This window comes from Caretta caretta, chromosome 12 (genome assembly GCF_965140235.1).
Source record: "Caretta caretta isolate rCarCar2 chromosome 12, rCarCar1.hap1, whole genome shotgun sequence".
NCBI lineage: Eukaryota > Metazoa > Chordata > Testudines > Cheloniidae > Caretta > Caretta caretta.
In genome coordinates, this window is record NC_134217.1 from 17,638,455 (window position 1) to 17,659,781 (window position 21,327).

At 44.0% G+C, this 21,327-nt stretch overlaps 1 protein-coding gene and 1 long non-coding RNA gene across 6 annotated transcripts in view; one reads left to right on the forward strand and one right to left on the reverse strand.

Annotated features, from left to right (window-relative positions):
- The window catches only part of LOC125620544 (uncharacterized), a 58,861-nt gene extending 42,166 nt beyond the window's left edge, over positions 1-16,695 (reverse strand). For 4 of the 5 annotated variants that reach the window (XR_007352268.2, XR_007352263.2, XR_007352267.2 and 1 more), the window contains exons 1-2: positions 16,590-16,695; positions 7,806-7,898 (exon numbers count right to left, since the gene is read on the reverse strand). This is a non-coding gene — a long non-coding RNA (uncharacterized LOC125620544). Of the gene's footprint in view, positions 1-4,845; positions 4,890-7,805; positions 7,899-16,589 lie in introns of all 5 variants that reach the window. The other variant, XR_007352264.2, reaches the window with a different exon arrangement.
- Positions 16,696-16,865: 170 nt separating this feature from the next.
- Positions 16,866-21,193, forward strand: CBLN1 (cerebellin 1 precursor). Its single transcript, XM_048816819.2, has 3 exons — positions 16,866-17,454; positions 17,991-18,110; positions 19,610-21,193. Exons 1-3 carry the CDS (start codon positions 17,197-17,199, stop codon positions 19,805-19,807), a joined length of 576 nt encoding a protein of 191 aa, XP_048672776.1. The 5' UTR covers positions 16,866-17,196; the 3' UTR covers positions 19,808-21,193.
- Positions 21,194-21,327: the final 134 nt, after the last annotated feature.

A 21,327-nucleotide genomic window follows, 5' to 3' on the forward strand; every position in this document is an offset into this window, starting at 1 on the left:
AACACATTGCATCTGCCTTTATTAGCAATAAAATGAAGGAGTGTTTAGGTATAATCCTCCTAATAAAGGACATAGTTGAAGGTCAAGTGTAGTCTTCAGAATGAACGTGTCAGGGAAAATCTATACCTTTTTATGTAAAACTAGACCTCTTTTTCTTGAAATAACTAACCAGGGAGAAAATAAAAACCTAATTCCTTGGTTCTGTTGTTCGTTTCTCTTCAGGGCCACTTACAGGTGTATTCAAAAAGATTCTGTGCACTTCAAGACTTCGGTGCTCACATGAAAAATTATTGTTTTGTTGCTAGACAAAAAGCTGCCGCCTTTCGCACTCAGTGAAGTAGCGAGCTCGATGGCAAGGATGGTTCTCTCTGAGGCCAGCACACCGCTTCGCACCAGAACATTTATTGATATGGGAAAATACCCGCTTTTATCGAAAGACTGTGTTAAATAGGTAGGAGATGTGCAGGGCAGTACATACCGAATAACAGGGAACAGAATCTTGACAAAGGAAAATGTCAACTAAAATAAACACCTAGCAGTAGGCTGACCCTGCACCATGCCCACAGGCTGCTATGAGATTGCCACAGAGTCACTTGTAATAACTTTTTTGCTAGTTATTGTCTGGAAGTATATCATCACCTGAAGGGCCAGAGGGTGACTTCAGACTGTCTGTATATAGCAGAAGAAGGACATACAGAGAGAATTTTACACCTGTGCTCTGACATCTACACTGGCTGCCAGTTCATTTCTGACTGCAAATTTAAGTTGTTGGTTTTCATCTTTACAAGGTCCTCAATGATTTGGGAGCTAGCCACATGAGAGATCACTGCTCTCCTCCTGTGGTACCATGGAGAGTCACCTGAGGGACTCAACTTGACAGCACTCTGGTTTAATCACATGGGGCTTGAGACAAGTGTTTTCAACGTCAGACCCTTGAATTTGAAACTCTTGCCTTAGTTGCCGGGGTCTGAGAGCACCCGAATCTGGGTCATCTTGGAATTCTGTAAGGGCTGTCTGCTTCTTCAGCCTTTCAAGAGGGGGGATAAATTAATAAGCATATTCAAATAAGGTAGGATGGTATTTAGTAATCCTGACACAGTGAAGAGTGAGACTAGTCTGTTACTGACTTATTTCTCAAAAAGAACAGGAGTAGTTGTGGCACCTTAGAGACTAACAAATTTATTTGAGCAGAAGCTTTCGTGAGCTACAGTTCACTTCATCAGATGCATCTGATGAAGTGAGCTGTAGCTCACAAAAGCTTATGCTCAAATTTGTTAGTCTCTCAGGTGCCACAACTACTCCTTTTCTTTTTGCGGATACAGACTAACACGGCTGCTACTCTGAAACCTGATTTATTTCTATGATTCACCATACATACTAACCAAGACCATTTCAGTGGTTCTTATGAAAATCCTTAAATGTACTACTGAAACCCAACAATGAGTCAGGTAACAAGCCTATGGCCAAACCTTAGCAGTCTGGTTCAAGTCTAAAAGCATTTGCTTTATTTAATTAACATGAAAAACAGAGCAAGTCAGTCTCAGAGACAGGACTGGAAATGATTCTTTTGAACATTGTTTTCAGGTTACTGGAGTAGAAGAGGAATGATCCCCAAAATACTGGGCCACTGTCAACCGTAACCACTATCACAAGGTTTTAAAAATGGCTACATTCCAAGGTATAACACACAGATGTATGGAAGATGTATAGTTTGGTCTCAAATGCAAACACAATTCACTGTATTTTGATTTCCTTATGCATTACTCCCATGGATGGCAGAGTGGATGAGCACTGTTAACTGGGGGCTCTTGCTTTTGTGGGAAGTTAAATATAGTGAAAGTTGAAGTCAATGGGAATTGAACCCCTGCAGCAGAAGGCAGGAATAGGCTTCACATTATTTGATTTGGTACCATGTTTTGGCTTACAAGTTCTCTTCTAAGGCAGGCTCTGAATATAGCTGATTATACTAGGTTTCAGAAGGCCTGAAGCCACATGCAGATCAGCTGGTAATAGCTCTTTTGAGAATTTCTCAATCTCTTTTTATATATTTTTGGGTTTGATTTTACTTTAGTTTGCTCAAGCACTTCTTTTTACAGTTCTTTTGAAGCTCTCCTATCTGAAACTGTGGCACTGAAATATGTTGACTGTTATACATTTATCGAAACCAGGGATCATGAGTGATTGAACTGGCTAACTGCCATTCTTGCAGCAATTATTTTTTTTCCTTGTGGATTCTTAGATAATATGCCTCAGGAAGAGTGTGTGTGGTTTTTAATATTGTTATGAATGTTTTGATATTGCGGTAATGATTTTTTCATATTTGATAATAAAACTTTGATATGATAGCAGTGGAAGCCTTGAAGGAGCTTTAATAATCTATTGATTTCATGGGGGGGGGGTGAGGTTCTTAGCTCTGCAACCATCAGATTTTTATTTTGTGGGGGTTTCTCCTAATGCCTTTGACTACTGTTATGTGCTAAATAAGTGTCTGCCTCTTAAAAACAGTATACAAGGAAAAATATTTAAATGATTCTGTCCAGGTAGAACAAAGTGACTTCAAACAGCACCTCCTGAGTCTAATTCTGCACCATTAAAGTCGATATGTGGCTTGCCATAGATTTCAATGGCCATAGCATCAGGCCCGACTAGGGGATAGTGAGGATGTTTCTAATGCATGGAAGCGATATTCTAATCTATAAAGCAAAATTTGAAAAACAGGTTCAGAAATTAGTATAATTTATGTCATCCAGACTAATCTCTTTAAGGCAAGGACTGGTGTGGTTTTTTTTATTATATACAGTGTCTTGAGCTTTTGGGCACGCACTGGTGTAAAAAAAAAAAAATACAATCTGAATCTATTTGTGGAAGTCCAGCTGATGATAGGCTCTCAAAGGAGGAGGTGGAATCCATTCCACTAGCTTCATCATAGCAATATTTCATAAGAGATAACTTCCAGATGGGAAGATTACATGACAAGGTGGTTAGAAAACTAGACTGCATTCAGGTCTTTGGAAGACAGGACAAAGGAACAAGATTACAGAAGCTAAATAAGGAAACTATTTGCAGTATTAAATTGATCACCAATAAAATGTTAACATTTACCCAGAACTACCACATAGTAACATCTGTAATTCTGCAGTAGGACTTGATCCACAGGAGTCATTCCATTAATTTAACAGGCTTTGCAGTGTCCTTATTTCTTAGACAGAGACTTGGCAACTATTCCATTTTTAAATGGTGTCCCTGGTGATTTAATTCATCTCCTTGAGGGAGAGGATTGTTCCTGAAATATATTTCTTCTGCCTTGTCTGACCTGCCTTTGCTCACACCTTTTGATTTGGGAGACTAGATTCTAACAGGTTTCAGAGGAACAGCCGTGTTAGTCTGTATTTGCAAAAAGAAAAGGAGTACTTGTGGCACCTTAGAGACTAACCAATTTATTTGAGCATGAGCTTTCGTGAGCCACAGCTCACTTCATCAGATGTGTACCGTGGAAACTGCAGCAGACTTTATATACACACAGAGAATATGAAACAATACCTCCTCCCACCCCACTGTCCTGCTGGTAATAGCTTATCTAAAGTGATCAACAGGTGGGCCATTTCCAGCACAAATCCAGGTTTTCTCACCTTGCTAGCACCAGCAGGAGAGTGAATGTGTGTGGGGGGGTGGAGGGTGAGAAAACCTGGATTTGTGCTGGAAATGGCCCACCTGTTGATCACTTTAGATAAGCTATTACCAGCAGGACAGTGGGGTGGGAGGAGGTATTGTTTCATATTCTCTGTGTGTATATAAAGTCTGCTGCAGTTTCCACGGTACACATCTGATGAAGTGAGCTGTGGCTCACGAAAGCTCATGCTCAAATAAATTGGTTAGTCTCTAAGGTGCCACAAGTACTCCTTTTCTTAGATTCTAACAGACAATTATCAGGTATTGTGGTTAAAACATAGGACTGATGTCAAGAGGTCTAGATTATATTCCTGACTCTGACAATTAAACATGCTAATGACAAGTACTATGTCTCAGCTTTGTGTTCTGAAGCCTCAGGACAAGGCACTCTCTAGGAACAATAAATTCTTAAAGGACTAGGGGCCCCAGTTTAGCAAAACACTGTTTTAGGCATGTGCCTAAATTCCATTGAAGCCTTAAGGATGTGTTTTAAATGCCTTTCTGAATCAGGGGATGCGCTAACCCCTTCCACACATCTGAGAAAATCAAAGAGCACAATCTGGTAACATGCAGAGATCTGGAGAAGTGTTCAATTTATGCTGCTGTTTTTTTTTTTAAATATTTGAAAGGGCAGCCGTGTTTGGCCCTTAGAGCATATTCTGTTTTTAGCTACTTTCGGTATTTAACTCTGTAGATACAAATATTTCCAAGGAAGAAGCCTGTTCAGTTGCCCAGCCTATTTTAGACCCAGGGCACTCCTGGCCCTACCCACATGTCATTGTGACAGGGGCTGATTGTCTGTCTTTCAGTAAAAAGGTTCTCTCCTTTGAAAGGTTAAGAAAAAACAACCATAATCCAGTCCAGAAAACACATCTGGGGAAGCTCCTCCTCCTAACCTTGTAAGGCTATGTGAAGAAAGTTCAGGGGGGGGAGAGAGGCAGAAAAAAACCCCAGCTCATTGTGAGTCAGGTTTGGCATCCTTTTCTGTATCTCATACACTAGATCCTGGGACACAGCTAAACCAGGGTGTGTGTGCACATGCACGGGTGCACACACACACAGCTTCCAGCTCATCACTGCACTTCCTGATCCTGGTGCTGCACTTTGCTGTTAAAATTAAAGCTGTTAAATTAAATTTGCTGTTAAAATTAAAGCTGTTAAATTAAAGCAGCCCACCTTTGTTTGTTCTATTCTTCCAAGCTGCAAACGCATGAGAGAGACTGGAAAAAAGCCACCAAAAAACGGATTAGCACAGGCATTCTGGCCATGCCCTTTTCTTCCAGCCACAATCCCTTTACCCAGGTATGTTATGCTGGCAACAGGAAGGGCAAACAGGATGGCTTTTCACTTTTGCATAACGTTTGTAGAGGCATCTTGTGAAAGCAATGCTTATAGAAATACAATACATTCTGCTGGGCCATCCCTACCTACAAACTTGTGGACAATTTGTAGACATTTAAGTGGTTCTATATCTGCATGACTTCACTAAAAGCTTTACAAAGCTCTTCAGTCAATTCACTGGTGACCTCGAAAGGTTCTACCACAGGTGCCAGTGATTACGCAGCATACGCATTACCATCCCAGGCACTAAAAACCTGACATATTGAAAAAGTCATTTACCCTGTTAAAACTCACAGGGAGAAATACAAACATTTCATATGCAAAAACAAGGCTGAAAGATTTTCAGCAGCCCAGAATGTAGAATCAATAGGCTGAAAATAAAGTAGACTTCCCTATTGGACAGGCTTAGCAAAATGGACGTTACAATGAGAGACTTTGCAGATTTATTAATTGAAGTCACGAACATTGAACAAGCTAGAGCAATGGAAAGATTGATTATTCTTTTTTACTGTCATCGTTTGCTATTTGTATAAAAAGGTTTCGCTTCAGCAGGGGAAGCCAAACAATAGGTTGTACCTATCCCGAGGCTATTCTCTTCATTTGCTATCACATTGTAACGCTTCAGGCATTGGCCTTTCTGCCCACCTGCCATGGAAATATTACCAGGGGGTGATGGAATACAGGCAGCACAATATATGGACACTGGCGAGGGAATGCTTGTCTCTAACAGATGGCAGAATGTTTGTTTTCTGAGAAATCGCTGATCATTTATCTTTTTGAACATAGCTGTCTAATAGCAAACTGTCCACCCCCTGCCTTACAGTTTAGTTGGTGAGTGTTGGAAATTGCTGTTTTTTTGGTAAACGTTTAGACTTTCTCGCTCCTGAAGTGCTAATATTGCAAACCCAAGCATTCAAACCTCATGAGTCAGGCCCCTAAAAAATCATGAATAGGATTAAAATCATGAGGTTTATTTAAAATTTTGGGGGTAGGTTCTTTTTTATTTGTCTTTGGATTTTTGAACCACATTAGAGTGACTCTTCAAGATTTTCCTCTAACTATGAGGGCTAGAAACTTACTAGTTTTTAAAATGAAAGGTGAGACTTCATAGTCACCTGACTCCAAGAGAGTGGAGCTTTAAGAAAAACACCAGATATCACAACAAAAGACCAAGGGTAGGCGACATTAAATTGTAAATGTTGCTGCAGGATTTGGTAATAAAACGTACATATAACAGTGGAGAAACTCCCTGATATAGCTGCATAGTACGTTTGTCCTGCTTTGCAACTGTGAACTGGTGGAGTGACTCATCAGAAACAAACATAACTGATGTCAAGAGATAATGTACATAGCCAGAAATCAAAACAAGTTAATATAGGCCAAAAACCATATTATGTGAACCAGGGATGATAACTGCCCGATATGTGCTGTCCTTTGCAATATAAAGCCCATTGTAACAGAGAAATTGTCTTTGGGCATGTGGGCTCAGCCCACTGTGTGTTGTGGGCCCTCTAAAACTGGGAGTTGTAGTCTCAGGCCATGTGTCTGGGAGAATCATGTGACCTATAGGGAAACCAGTTATAACTTAGGCTTCCTGCCTTTGAGGCACAGAAGAGAGCCAGAGTCAGGGAATGAACTGGGAGGAGGAAGAGCTCTCTATGTAGGTCAGGTGGCTAGTCTGGTAATTGGTGAAGTCTTAGTGTGGGTCTTTCCATTGTAATCCATCAGCCCTCTGCCTGGCTATGGAGCCTGTAGGTGGCTCCACTGAAAACCCTAGGAGAAGGCCTTCAGAGAAGCCTGCATCAAGAGACTATTTGAGCCAAGCAGAAAGCTGATTGTAGAGCCCAGAGGGGGCTGTGAGACCCTTCAAAGGGAGAGAGAAAGGACTCCACTCCAAAGGGCAGATGTGAACCCCCACTCCTGCCCAACGAGGGCAAGTGCTTATACTTGTGTGTTTTTAATAAACCTGATTCCAAGAAGGGCCAGTTATTTGAACTACACGGGATTGTGTGCATTCACAAGGGAATCAAATCGGGGGAATATGTAGCAGCAGATATGAGATGACAGGGTAGGATGATACCCACACAAAGAATACAAGTATGATTTCAAAATAAAGCCTTTCAGTAATTCATGAAAGGAATTGATGAATTTTGTTTCATGCCTTGAGAACACATTAAACTGAATGCTTTAGTTTCATATGGTTATATTTTATATCACAAAGTGTCAGAGAGGAATAACTTTCCTTTACATAATTAAAATGTAATATGAAATCCATACTAAATCCTTGCATTCAAAATGAATTGCAGCATCATAGATGTCTGCCACCAGCAGTGTGCAACGTGAAGTTGTGTTAACACAGAACATCACTTGAAGCCGCTGCAATCACCATCTTTATCTCCCACTCACAAATTCAGGACTTCCCTGGAAAGATGGGCAACCTCCCAAAGACAAAACTGAATATGTTGGGTATCAATATGTCCTAAAATCAGCACTAGGGATAAGGAAAGTTGCTACAGCACAGCTCACAAAGAAATGGCGGAGAGAATATAAGTGTTTTTCAATTGGAGTAGAAAGACTTAGCTTATTTTTAAGGGAGGTATTATGGGAATAGGCACAGATGGGTGGGACAGTCCACATGAGGTGAATAATACAGCTGAAAACTCTGAGGTTCTGCTCATGGAGTTTACTCCCACTGGAGCAGAGAGATGATGTGGAATAGTCTACCATGTGCAGTAGAAGCTAAGCCTGCAAACTCCATAGAAAACAAGGGCCAAATGCATGAACTCAGGAATCACCCATGCTTGTTGCAAGGTCCTCTCTTTTCCCACAGAAGCCCGACTCCTTTAGGAACCAGATTGATGGTAGAATCCTCCATGGCTGTACGATACCTGTCAAGAGAAAGAATGGAAGACATGGGTGCTTATGGGGAGAAGTTTAAAAACGTTTTCTAGTGAAAAATCCAACAGGTCGGGGGGGGAGGGGGCGGAGATGGCGGGAGAAGAGTCAGAGAGTGGTTCCTACAACAGCATCCAAATCTGCAGATCCCCGTTTACCTGGAGTTGCTGGAGAAGTGCTCGATGGATTCGAAGTGTGCAGAGAGGGGGATAGGGAGCAGAGGAAACTGCATGAGTGGCTGTTCTGCCCTGCCATGCACTCTGTTCTAGTTTTCCTGCTTTTACAGCCCTCTGCTAGTAGACTGGAGGGCGAGGAATGGGCCAAATGTTTGCAACAAAATAGCTCCAAAATCAGAAATGCCACACAAAAAACAGTTTTATTACCTTGGTCTAATTTCTTAGGGCCTAATTCAGCTGCCATTAATGTCAGTGATGAAATTCCCATACTCCAGGTCCTGATCCTGCAATCCAATCCACATGGGCAGACACTTGCATCCCTGTGGAGTCCCACTAAAGTCCATGGGGCTCCTCACAGGCGCAAGAATCTGTCTATATGGATTTTATTGCAAGATTGGGGCCTTAATAGTTACAACTCAGATCATAAATAATTGTATCCAGTTGATATAACCTATACAGATAATTTCAACTTTCAATGCACTCGCTCAGATAAACCTTAAAACAAACCTGACATCAGCACTAGTTTATGGAGCTCTACTTGATTAATAGATTAAGGACAAAAGGGAATACGGTAATCATCTAGTCTGATCACCTGCATAACACAGCTCATACAACTTCCCAAAATAATATAGATGAAAATGAGGTCCATTATGGTGGTGTCAATAACATTTCCCTTGCTACTAAGTGTCACATGACATCATCATTAGTTTATACACTTACATAACCTACATTTTTAAAGCTATTAAAAAAAACTTTAAACAAAAGACAAAATTGTTTAAAAGATTTAGTGCCTCCTTGGAAAAACAGTCAAACATTTCAAAAGCATCTGCTCTAACAACAACAAAACTGTAGCTTTAGTTCATCTTCTCAATTTATAAGAACTTGACACATGGTATTTCCATCACATTGTGGAGTATAGATTTGATTCTTTTTTTGCATGTTGTGCCAAATTAACAGCTCCAAATAGTAATTAGAAGGATCCAGAAGTAGATATTGAAGCATAACATAAATAAGTGTATCATTTACAAGGTGTTAAAGCTGTAGATTATGATCCAGTAAGAGACCTAATTTACACTTTGATTTACATGCGATTATCGCTAATTAAGTGAAACACGCAAGTTGCTCTGAGGGATATCATGTAAAAGCAGCAGAATTATTATTATCTCTACATTTTTCTACTGCACACTAAAGCATGCTGGAAACAACAAATTCAGAACAAACATAGTAAGAAACTTCAGAGTGCAAATTACATAGTTATTTAAGAGCAATTTGCATTTCTTTGGTTAGGTACAAATCAGAATGAGCCAGATTTTGTTCTCCCTACTCAGGCAAAATGCCCTCTCATTTAGGGGCTGAACCTGCATGATAGGGCCAGATTTTTAAAGGGATTTAGGTGTTGCTTTGTTGAGAAAAGCTGGTCAGCCCACCACCCAGTAGAATTTTCAGCCCTGAGTTAGGCGGCTCCATGCTGTAGAGTGCACGGGGATAGCTAAGCACCTAAGAAAGGGATTTTCAGAAGCTGGCTAGCTGAGTGGAGAAACTGCCTCAGCGAGTCAGGAGTGAATGCCAAGAAGAGAGGTGGAGATAGTAGAGGAGCTTAGGTGATTAAAGTAGTGCACCTGGCTGATGGGACCGAGACAGGTGCCTACCTCTGCTTGTGATTCTCAGCTGCAGGCCCTCCCCTGCAGTTAGGCACTTAAGCCAGGTCAGTCGCTTAGCTAGTTCATACCCTAGCAAATAAAACACGCAATCTCTCTCTCAAGTTCATCCTATGTTTCCCTGTGCCCCTGACTGTCTAATGTGTGGGTGCTGTGCTACTCCTACTGGCGGCTTCCCTCTAGCCTACTTGCTGCAGAGTTTGACAGGTAATCAGATTTTAGGCATGCTCAGAGAGGCTGAGATCAAGCTACAGGATTGGGCATACCGAGAGAGAGAGAGAGAGAGAGGTGTTCCCCTGCCTAACAAAAATCGCATGTCAGAGCTTGGGCTTTGGCTAAGGCTCTGAGCAGCTTGCTAGCAGTGAGGTGGAGCGAGCAGCTCGTTAGCAGTGAGCCTGCCAGAAAATAAAGAATACTTTTTTCCCCCCGGAAACAGAGCACTTTGATTCAATTACAGTAATATGTGGATAATTTTCATTTTCGAGAAGTCACGTATAATTCAAAACAGTAAAGTGTGGGGGAGAAAATTGGGGTAGGGAAGAGCTAAATGTGAACACAGTGGTATGCGTTATGTGATTGTGTGTTTATTAAGACATTTAAATGCTTTATATATAAAGAATTTCCCTTTGTGATTTGGGGCCACGACTCATGCCACTGTTTATGCAACGTGCAAGCCTAATGTGAGAGGAGCCTCTGAGGACTCTTGGATTTGTTTAGAACATATCTTTAGCAGGTTACCTGATCTAAAAGAAGTCTCCCATAAGTAACGTTTCAACATATTAATGAACATCAAATGTGGTAGTTTGTTCATGATCGGCTTTACTATTTTAATCAAGACTTACTTGACTCGCTCCAAAGCAATGCTTGCTTGGAATAATTTTATTAAAAGTAAAGTAACAACAACAGTGAATAGAACTTAGGAATTCATCCACAGAACTCCAAATGATTCATATAGGTGAGTAAGCAAAGTGTATCCCCACTTTGAAGTTGGAAAACAAAGGCACAGAGTATCTCAGTGACTTGCCCAAGTTAATCCAACATGTCAATGGAAGAATTAGAGAGACACAAGACCACATTGCTGCCTAACCTGGAAGTCTACAAATTCAGCACAATGATTAAGTCATACCTTTGAACATGTGAAACACATATTCAGTATTCAAGACCACCAATTGGCTTGCATCTTAAGATTTCCATCCTTTAATAAAGATACATATTGAGCCCCAAACAGACTGGCAGTGTCCATTTACTTGCACAACGGACGACTGCAACACTTTGTTCTCAATTTGTAAATAAAAGCTAGTATGTACGTATGATGCATTCTGTAATGGGGATGGGTTTGGCAGCAATGTAGATTTCCATGGAAGAAAAGTGCACTTGTGAACGACTAGAACAATAATTTTCATAATCTAGCATTTCACGTTTGCAGAGGCCATCTAGTAGCAAGAAACAATATCGTATTATGGGAACAGAAGTAGGATTCTGTAGTGTCACGGAACACTGTTACAATTCTCTACTGGCAAATATTCCCTGCAATCTGAACAACAAAGAAATCCCTGATGACTTGAATAACAAAGGAACACTCACTCATTCAAAAGTAAGTACAAAACTTTTTTTAAAATCCCAGAATTTACATAAATGTTTGTATTCCCTAAACCTAGCTAAATGCTGCTAGCAAAGAGTGCTTTATTTAAAACATAGGTGAGATTGCCGAGTGCCTCACAACAGGGCAATATTTCCCTAACCCACTCTTTTTGATCCTCAAATGATCTTTGCTATAAATATCCAGCCCAAATCTCCTCACAAGTGATGCATAATCCACCGTTATAATTTTTAAAAGAACCTGTTAGCAGTGCAAAGACTTAACCCATCCCACCCCACAGAACCAGCATCTATTTTATGTAATTTCTTGGGCTACTGCCATATTATGTAGCATCCCTGTTACTTCCAGACACACTGAACACTGGTACAATTAGATCATGAGATATCATATCAACAAAACCCAAGTCTGAGAAGTATAATGCACAGTGTATACATCAGCAGTTCTCAAACTGTGGGTCAGGACCCCTATTTTAATGGGGTTGCCAGGGCTAGCGTTAGACTTGCTGAGGCCTGGGGGTGAAGCTGAAGTCCAAGCCCCACCACCCAAGCCCGAATCCGAATTCCATTGGCTTCAGCCCTGGGTGGTGGGGCTCAGGTTACAGGCCTCCTCTGGGGCTGAATCCCTTGGGCTTCAGCTTTGGTCCCTCTGCCTGGGATGATGGGGCTCAGGCTTTGGCCTGTGTCCCCCCACCAGGGGTGGTGAAGCTTGGGCAGGCTCAAGCTTTGGTCCCCCTCCTGGTGTTGTGTAGTATTTTTTATTGTTAGAAGGGGTCGTGGTGCGATGAAGTTTGAGAACCCCCTGGTATAGATAATTATAGCTATACAGATATCAATATATCATTTACAGATTTTGTTGTTGTTTTGGGTCAGGCGCTATATTTAGTAAAGTTTCGTATAAATGACAATATGTAGAAAGTGAGCCCTTTGACCTATGGATAGAAGCAGAACCGAACATAATTCTAATTCCTTATTATGAATTTGTGGATTATGGAGTTAGAGGAAACTAATGACAGAAAACAGTATTCTCTTGTGGTTATAATGGAGAGGGAGTCAGGAAATGTATGATCTGTTTCTAGTGTTGCAACTGACTCACTGGACAAGTCATTGACCTACTCAGTCTCAGCCCCCATCTGTAAAACAGGAAGGACAATACCCAGTTTTCTATCTTAGAGATCCTCAGATGAACAGTGTTATAAAAGTATTACATTCCTTGAGTAAGTATTTGAAACAGCATTCTGCCGCAAATTGCTGGAGGCAATAACTGCACAATCCAATGTTGAATATATTTATAGGAACAGCTAAACAACTGTGATATTTTGTGAAGGCCCCAACCTGCCATTTCCCACCCCCAACCCTCCTTTAGAGCACGGGATTTGCAAAACCATAGGTACAGCACATGTAGGGTTCGATTCCCATATACACAAAGGCCCCTTTACACTACTCTGGTATCAGTATAACTTATACCCACTTCAAGACCCTTTGACACTGAATAGTGCAAAGACACCTTCATGTGAAAACCAGGCCATACAATCATAAGAAAATACAGTATCTTCTCAAGTTCACATGCAGCCACAATTTTTAAAACAATTAGCCCTAGTCCTTGGGGCAGTTGCAGACTGTCATCTTCTCTCAGCTACCCTGTAGCATAGATTTGTCCCCCTATTTTTCTTTTCAATGTTGGGGTATTAACTGTAATATCTGGGAGGTTTATAATATTGTTAAATATTCTTTCCCCCATGCTCCAAAATGAGGGTTAGTGTTCTTATTACTACATATAGGTGTTTTCCTATACACAGTGAGCCTTTTTTTGTCTCTGATGCTACCTGATTGTGTACTTCTGGTTCTGAATGAGGTGTGTGGTTGACTGGTCAGTTCGTAACTCTGAGGTTCTACTATATTGGCAGGAGCAGAGGGGAGCATTTTGACTACTCTATGAAATGAATTCCTCCATCGTTGTTAGAGAGAGAAAATCTGCTTGGCATGTTAGAAAAATATACTGACTTTCCCCTTGTTTTTTCCTACCTCCCCCCCCCAGATGTTCTGGTTTAACTTGGATTTAAACTTGGAGAGTGGTCAGTTTGGATGAGCTATTACCAGCAGGAGAGTGAGTTTGTGTGTGTGTATGGGGGTGAGAGAACCTGGATTTGTGCAGGAAATGGCCCAACTTGATTATCATGCACATTGTGTAGAGAGTTATACTTTGGATGGGCTATCACCAGCAGGAGAGTGAATTTGTGTGGGGGGGTGGAGGGTGAGAAAACCTGGATTTGTGCTGGAAATGGCCCAACTTGATGATCACTTTAGATAAGCTATTACCAGCAGGACAGTGGGGTGGGAGGAGGTATTGTTTCATATTCTCTGTGTGTATATAAAGTCTGCTGCAGTTTCCACGGTATGCATCCGATGAAGTGAGCTGTAGCTCATGAAAGCTCATGCTCAAATAAATTGGTTAGTCTCTAAGGTGCCACAAGTACTCCTTTTCTTGTTACAGAGTTGGGAACTTAAGGTTATCCATCAAGTCTTAATTTCACCACGACATTTCACCAGCAGTCTAGGAAGGTGGGACAAGGCATGAGTGTCCTATGAAATGCATGGCGCTTGCCTCGGTTTCTGTTGATGCCAATAGGTGAGTCACAGCTTCAAGCATGCTGGCACCTTAGAGAAAAAAGTTGGCTTCCCAACTTCCAATCCCAGTCAAGAGGGTCAACAACACTGGCAATATATTTAAATTAAAGAAATAAACCTATAAATCTCTTCCTTGAGGGCTTTCCCAAAAGCACAGGCTGGCATGTAAAACTTAACATTGTTCTAGCTCTTTTATTCTATTTTCTGTCTTCAAGGTGGTATGTTTGGGGGGGGGGGGTTGTTTTGTTTTTTGTCTCCACTCCATTTTATTATTCCCCCCCCCCTCCTTTCTGTGTGTTTTCTCTTTCCGTTTTATACCCCTGAGCCAACACTTTGGAGGATGCCATGCTGTTCCTCTTCCCACTTTCTGTAAAAGAGTTTGGGGTACTTTGGTGCCCCCTGCAGTATGATGCCATAGGTTGCCATCTATGTCCCTTTGCCCTTAAACCAAGCCCTATTCCAACCTTAGGCTTCAATACTGTAAGCAGTTATTCATATGTAAGTACTGACATTAGCATCAACAGAGCTAGTCATGTGAGTAAAATTGTGTGTGTGTTTTTACAGGATCTGATCTTTATATATAACATAAGACTTCACAATTATGGCTTCAAAAATGAAGTGATTTAAAATCAGTAGTTACAGAAACTGATAATGACCTGCATGGGGGCTTTATTTTTTTTTTTGGACAATGGCATCAAATATTACAAGAGCACAGGTGAGTCTTGCTATGAAATTCCACTCAAGGAATTACCTGGGAATATCAAATCAGTTTTGAAAACCAATCTGATAGCACGGTCAGACAGGTAACGAAATCTCTTGGTCTGATTATTCACTTCCAGCACTTCATCAGTAAATGCTTTTCTTTTGCAGCTTCAGATTGCAGTGTTATGCTACCCCATCCAAAATGGATAGTGGTAACATGCCCAGCTAGAGAGACAAACATTTGATCTTACTGAATAGTACTAAATATATGCTCCACATTAGTGCTACCCCAAGGGGTAGGGAATTGAAGCATCCAAAGGCAACAACATAGATGCCACTGCAAGCCTCCTTAAGATCCATTTCCTGAGCAGTACAATAGATTGAAAACCCGGAAAGCCTTAATATGCTTTTAAAGTTTCTTGTTCAGTAAGGCTCAACGGAGATACTGCATCTGTTGTTAGTGTCAGCCCTGTAAAAAGTATGGGGGAGGAACAGGATTTTACTAAGAAATCAAAGGAGCTAGGAACTGGGTCTCCTGGGATCCGAGCCCTTTGCTCTGATTGCTACAGAGAGGATCTTTTAAAAAGGCCAAATTTCAACCACAGTTCAGGAAACTGAAGTTGATGCTATTTCTGTTCTGTTTTTTTAAATCCATTTAGCTGATTTCATGGGGCAGCGCTGATCCTTGCACTGCCTTTCGGAGAGTGTGAAGGAACCTGGGCCCTACTAAAACTTTTGACACCTGAACAGCTAACCTTTAAAATAGCATTAAAAGGTCAGCTCCTTAGAGCTGGGTTTGGAAAGATTTTACTTTAAACACAACTAGGCTCCCACCTCTTATAGCCTATGGGAGGTGTCTGAGCTTCCCCTACTACACCTACCGCCCCCAGCGCAATGTCCTGGGCCAACGCCTGCTTTCCTTACTTACCCGTAGTAACACAGAAGTCGGTGGACCTACTTGTGTGTCACTGAAGCACCTAGTCTTGAACCCCACACAGCACCAGTGCAGAAGCCACTCAGCCGAGGGGCCATCTGCCCGGGGATACAGATGAAATCTCAGCTAGGAGGACGCTGCTACTGGGGAAGTAGCTACAACTTTTCCAGGACCTCCGAGCTTCTAGCTGCTGCCCTCTGGGGCAGAACGTGCGGCAGCAAAGGAGGAGCTGAAGAGAGCAAAGAGCCAAACCAACCAACCCCACAAGGGACCCCAGAAACACTCCCCGCCAGCTTTCCAGGAAATGAAAGAGAGGGACGCCTGTACATGCCTGCACCGCCAGGCTCGACCTGGACTGCACCGTGCCTTCGCCCCAGGCACACGCACCGCGCCCTCCCCCTTGGCGCGCACAGCCCCGTTCCTCCCCGGTGCAACCCGCTCAGAACCCGGGAATGCCATTAAGGATGAACATGGGCCACACAACCTGCAGCTGAGCTGCGCCTCCTCCTCCGTGCACACTGCCCCTGCACAATCCGGAATAGCGTCACCGATTTCAGTGGCTTCGTCCGGATTTACACCGCTGCAAGTGAGCGCACCATCAGGCTACACCTGACTTCCGCCGAGCTGCGCACACAGCCTCCCCCTGCCCACCCAACCCCTTGCTCTACCCCCCAGCGCTCTGGGCTCACGGGCCGCAGCCGAGCCACCCTCTCTCCTTTGCAGGCAGCCTCCAGCCGAGCCGCCGCCGCAGGCTCCCCCCCAGGCGGGGGCGCACGTGCCACGAGGGGCCGGGGCGGGGGCGCATCTGGACGCGGCCAGCGGGGCACCGCAGGGAGCGAGCCTGACTGCGGAGCCGCTCCCTGGCCCGGAGCCCGCCCGCACCTGCCGCTCCCCGGGCGCTGGCCCGGGCCTCGCCGCCCGCTGCCTTCAGCTCACAGCGGCCCAAAGTCCTGCCCCTGCGCCGGCCACTCGGGCTCCTCCCGCCCCTACCTGTCCCGGGGGCCGGCGGCGGCGAGTCCGCGCTCCCCTTCCAGACTTGGGCGAGTCCCGGCTGCGGCTCCGCACCTGCCTCTCGCACCTAATAACAAAAGCCCGGGCGTCAGGTGGCAAGAGACGGACTGGCCGCCCATTGGCGGGCCGGGCGAGCGCCCGCCGCGGGTTGGCCAGGGGGCGGGGCCGGGGCGCGCTGACGCCGGGGCCGGCGGGGCGGGGCGGCGCGGGGAGCGGCGCGCGGCGCCTTTGTGTTCCCCGGCCGCGGCGGGGCGATTGGCCACATCCGTCCTTGCGAGCGGCGGGGCTGGCGGGGAGCGCCGCGCTATGTCTCGGGCTGCTCGGGTGCCCGCTCAGGGGCCGCTTCCCACGCGCCGCGGGGCTTCCCCCCCGGCTCTGGCGTAGAGGGCGAGGGGAGCCGCCCGGGGCAGGGCTGGCCCGAGCGCAGGGGGGCGCCGAGCGGCGAGCGGGAGGGAGCCGGGTTCGCAAACCACCCGGGACGCTGGATTTGCCGCTGGCGCGGTAGAAGGGGGGCGCGGCAGCCGCGAGCGGCGCCTGGGCTTGCAGCCGAGCCTCCGTGTCTTTTTGCCGGGTAGCGCGCGGCGCGATGCTGCGGCTGGAGCTCTTCCTCGGCGTGGCGTGGCTGGCCCGGCTGGCGTGCGGGCAGAACGAGACGGAGCCCATCGTGCTGGAGGGCAAGTGCCTGGTGGTGTGCGACTCCAACCCCACCTCGGACCCCACGGGCACGGCGCTGGGCATCTCGGTGCGCTCGGGCAGCGCCAAGGTGGCGTTCTCCGCCATCCGCAGCACCAACCACGAGCCCTCGGAGATGAGCAACCGGACCATGCTCATTTACTTCGACCAGGTAGCGCGGGGAGCGCCCGGGCGGAGGCTGCCCGGGGGTCGGAGAGGCGGGCAGCGGGGAGAGGCGGTGGCCGGAGCGGGGTCTGTGGGGCAGTTGTTGACTGGGTGGCGGGAGGGGATAGATGGCGGAGTGGTGGCTTGAGGAGAAAGGCACGGTCCTGCCCTGGCCGCGTCCCGCAGCCCTGCGCCAGAGACCGGCGGCCGAGTTAACCGGCGGGCGGGCGAGTGGCCGCATCCAGCTGTTCCCCACGAGGGGAGCCGCTCCGCGGAAAAGCCCGTTAACACCCCGGCGCGGAAACTTTCCAGCGCAGCGCAAAGCGGGGGCAGGCAGCAGCGGCGGCGGGGGCTGCGACCCAGCGAGGCGCGGGCAGGGAGCTTGCGAGCCCTGTCCCGGGGGAGCCGGTGCACAGCTGCGGGGGGTGGGCAGGACAGCTCCGGATGCTGAGCCGGGGAAGTCCAGCCCGGTGCCCTAACACACGCCCCTGCGGGTCCCTCCGCTCCCCCCCTGTGATGCTGATGTCCCCGTTTCCATTGCAGGTGCTAGTGAATATCGGAAGCAACTTCGACTCGGAAAGAAGCACTTTTATATCGCCCAGGAAAGGGATTTACAGTTTTAATTTTCACGTGGTGAAGGTGTACAACAGGCAAACCATCCAGGTCAGACTCCGCTCCTTTCTGCCTTTGCTCGCTGGGCGGTTCGGTTTGGGTTAGGAGCACTGGTCCCCGGCTCCAGAAAGGGCCCCAAACTTCTTTCGGCGTGGTTGAGCTAGAGCTGGTGAATTTATCTTGTGGGACTTGGCAGCGTCAGGTGTGGAGCGTTTCATGTCAGTAACCCAAGAAAATTCAGAGGGAAGGGGGAAATCAAGGGGCTAGACAGCGTTTCTTTAATCAGGGGTGGCTATTTAGGAGCTCTACTGTTGTGTGATAATATATTGATGCTTTATATCATGAGGTTGGGAGGAGGCGTTTTAAACAGAAAGTGTGAACTTTCCCTAGCAATATTTTCAAATAGGAGAGTATTGTGAAATCTGCTCTAACCCGTCTCGGGCCTTGCCGTGACCCCCTCTGGCGCATTGTTTGTCCTAGGGTGGCTGAGCATATACCGGAGACAAATGAAACACCCAAAATGAGCGTTTACTAGTCCAAGCAATTCCTGCGTTTCCTATTCCTGCTGGCCGTGTAACGCAAGGCCTACCCGCGAACGACTAATCTCCAAGAAAACCTAAACATTGTGCGAGTAAATGCAATTTATCTTTGACCCAAATTATTAAACTCTTAAAAAAAAAAGACGTGGAAAAATGATATAATTATTAGGTTAAAATCAGTCTCTCTCTCTCTCTCTCTCTCTCTCTCTCTGGTTTGGCAAGGTGTATGGAACAGGGATTTTTTAACATTTGGTAATTGTACAAGGTTTAACCGATGATGTAGAAGGCTGGGGACTAAAGCATTTAATCTTGATACAGCAGATCTGTTGCTGAATGTGTGTGTATTGTATATGGTTTATACATTTATACTGTTATACAATACCTGCTGAATATAATCTAAATGGCAAATTACAGTTTATATATGTACAGAGCAAATTATTGTGTGTGTGTGTATATATGTATTCACACCATGTAATTTTTTATGCAGGAGCAGATTCAGCATGTAGTACATTATTCATGTGAGGTGTACCGTGCTTATTGACTCTGTGGTGGTACATTGTTTTTGCTGCCTAACAAAGGAAAACTACCTTCTGAATATACTCCAGAGGCATTGGCTGTAGCTGCAGCGGCACTTCTCTTCGTCCCCTTTTGAGGTTTCACATAAAGCCATCTTTCACTAAGTAGGGACAGACCTCTTCATACCCTTCAAGCAAAAGCATCCTATTGAAATTGTTCAAATCAGAATCAATGTCCTATTTCATATGGATGGTGTGTTTTGATGTAGGCTGTCAATCCAAAGCAGCAGTAAAAGATCCCCTTTCTTTAGAATGTGTACCCTAGCTGATATTAGATTTATATTTCTTTTCAAAAAATATCCAGAGTTTCATGTGACAAAAATAATAGAGCGACTGTTTTGCCTGCTAGGTGAGCCTGGGAGCAGTTATAAAGCCCTGGCTGTTATCCCTGTCTGATGTTAATTTACAGAGGGCTTTGTTTTATCTTGCTCTTTAGGTGAGTTTGATGCTAAATGGGTGGCCAGTGATTTCTGCCTTTGCAGGGGACCAAGATGTGACCCGAGAAGCTGCCAGCAATGGAGTCCTGATTCAAATGGAGAAAGGAGACAGAGTTTATCTAAAACTGGAGAGAGGAAACTTGATGGGAGGCTGGAAGTATTCAACATTCTCTGGATTTCTAGTGTTCCCTCTTTAAATAACTTATCATCTGAACAGAGAGAAAGCAGCAAGTCAGAGAATTTCTTACAAATTCCCAAATTGTAGCTGGGTATGAAAAGCCTTGGACAGCAAACTTTTTACATTCAAATATTAAAGAAGCTAAATCCTGCTTAGGTTTGTGTACATCTGCTTTGAAGAATTATTTTTGTTGTTGCAGCCAACAGATAGGAGACACTGTAATTGATCATATCTCCATTTATATTCCCCACCTTCCACCCCAAATTAGTTAAAATTTGTGTATCACTGGTGTAATTTGCCATAATTTCCCCAGTGGTTCCCATATCACACTATTTTACCTTCAGTATTTACACTGTTCTTCATATTTGGTAGTTTTGTTTTTAAAACGTGTTATTCTTGACTCTTTATCTGAGTTTAACATTTAAAAAAGTATTTTTGAGTACATAGTTGCCATGATGAAAGATAAATTGCAAATCTCACTGTATACTGGCTGACAAAAGTTTAAAAAAAAAAGAGAGAAATTTATACATGAAGAACTATTCACAGTGGAGGCTGACCAGAGTATTTCAATATTTCTATGTAATTCTGAGTGATTGTGGAATTTAAGGCTGCTAAATGTTTTGATGCTTGTCTAGCTCTTGTAAAATGTGGCCCAACTAAACTCCAGGAATTATATTGAACTTTTACTTTTATTCTGTAATATATGTGTGAATATCGAAAATTAATTTTTGCTTTAATTCAATAAAGTTTAAATGGGCTTTTATTATTCTTAAACAGAAAATAAGTTCTCTCAATGGAATTATTAGCCCCTTCTCAGGCTTAGAAAAAGTTTAAGAAGCTGCAGGCTCAAACACTTGTAATGGTGATGATCTGGACAATAAGTGAAGCAAAATGTAATTTTAAAGCTTGTTAAAATTTCCCCTTTTTTCCCGCCTCTAGCGCTGTATCCTCGATCTGTTATGCGCTATTTTAAATTGTATTAAAAGAGTTAATTTCAGCAGATCATCATCAACCAAACGCAATTTAAACTCTGTGGTTCAGATCGCCCGAGTGATTAAGTACCCCAAAGATGAAAAATGAAAACCAAACTCAGCTATCGCTGAGAAGTCGCCCACAGAATCTTAGATCTGTATTCTTTATACCATTGTCTGTATTATATTCTATAAATCAAATCTCATTTTATACAGCCGTCTAAAAATCTAACAATGTATACTTCGATGCTAGTATTATTTATTTGCTAGTATTATTTTGTTTACAGTCTTTGAAAGATGTAAATGTTATAATTTTGCAGTCCTCAAAGAGAATACTACTTTTATTAAAAAGGTACGTAAAGGATTTTGATTGTATCTAAACCTAATGTGAAATAAACCAGTGTAATAAACAAATGGACCTTTTTTTGACTGGAGGACTATCGACGTCAGTTTGATTCTGTGATGAGAGGGTGCAGATCTTGGATATAATAATATTAACTCAGGCTACGCACTGAATATAAAAAGATCTTTCTCCAGGACAAGCTAATACGGGGTTGGCTGCTACACA

Bases quoted from the DNA above. Each gene is read 5' to 3' on its own strand.
- CBLN1 (XM_048816819.2), top strand. From the start codon at position 17,197: ATGCTGCGGCTGGAGCTCTTCCTCGGCGTGGCGTGGCTGGCCCGGCTG. The intron at 17,455-17,990 runs GTAGCGCGGGGA...TTTCCATTGCAG, and splicing joins TGCTCATTTACTTCGACCAG to GTGCTAGTGAATATCGGAAG. The intron at 18,111-19,609 runs GTCAGACTCCGC...CTTGCTCTTTAG, and splicing joins ACAACAGGCAAACCATCCAG to GTGAGTTTGATGCTAAATGG.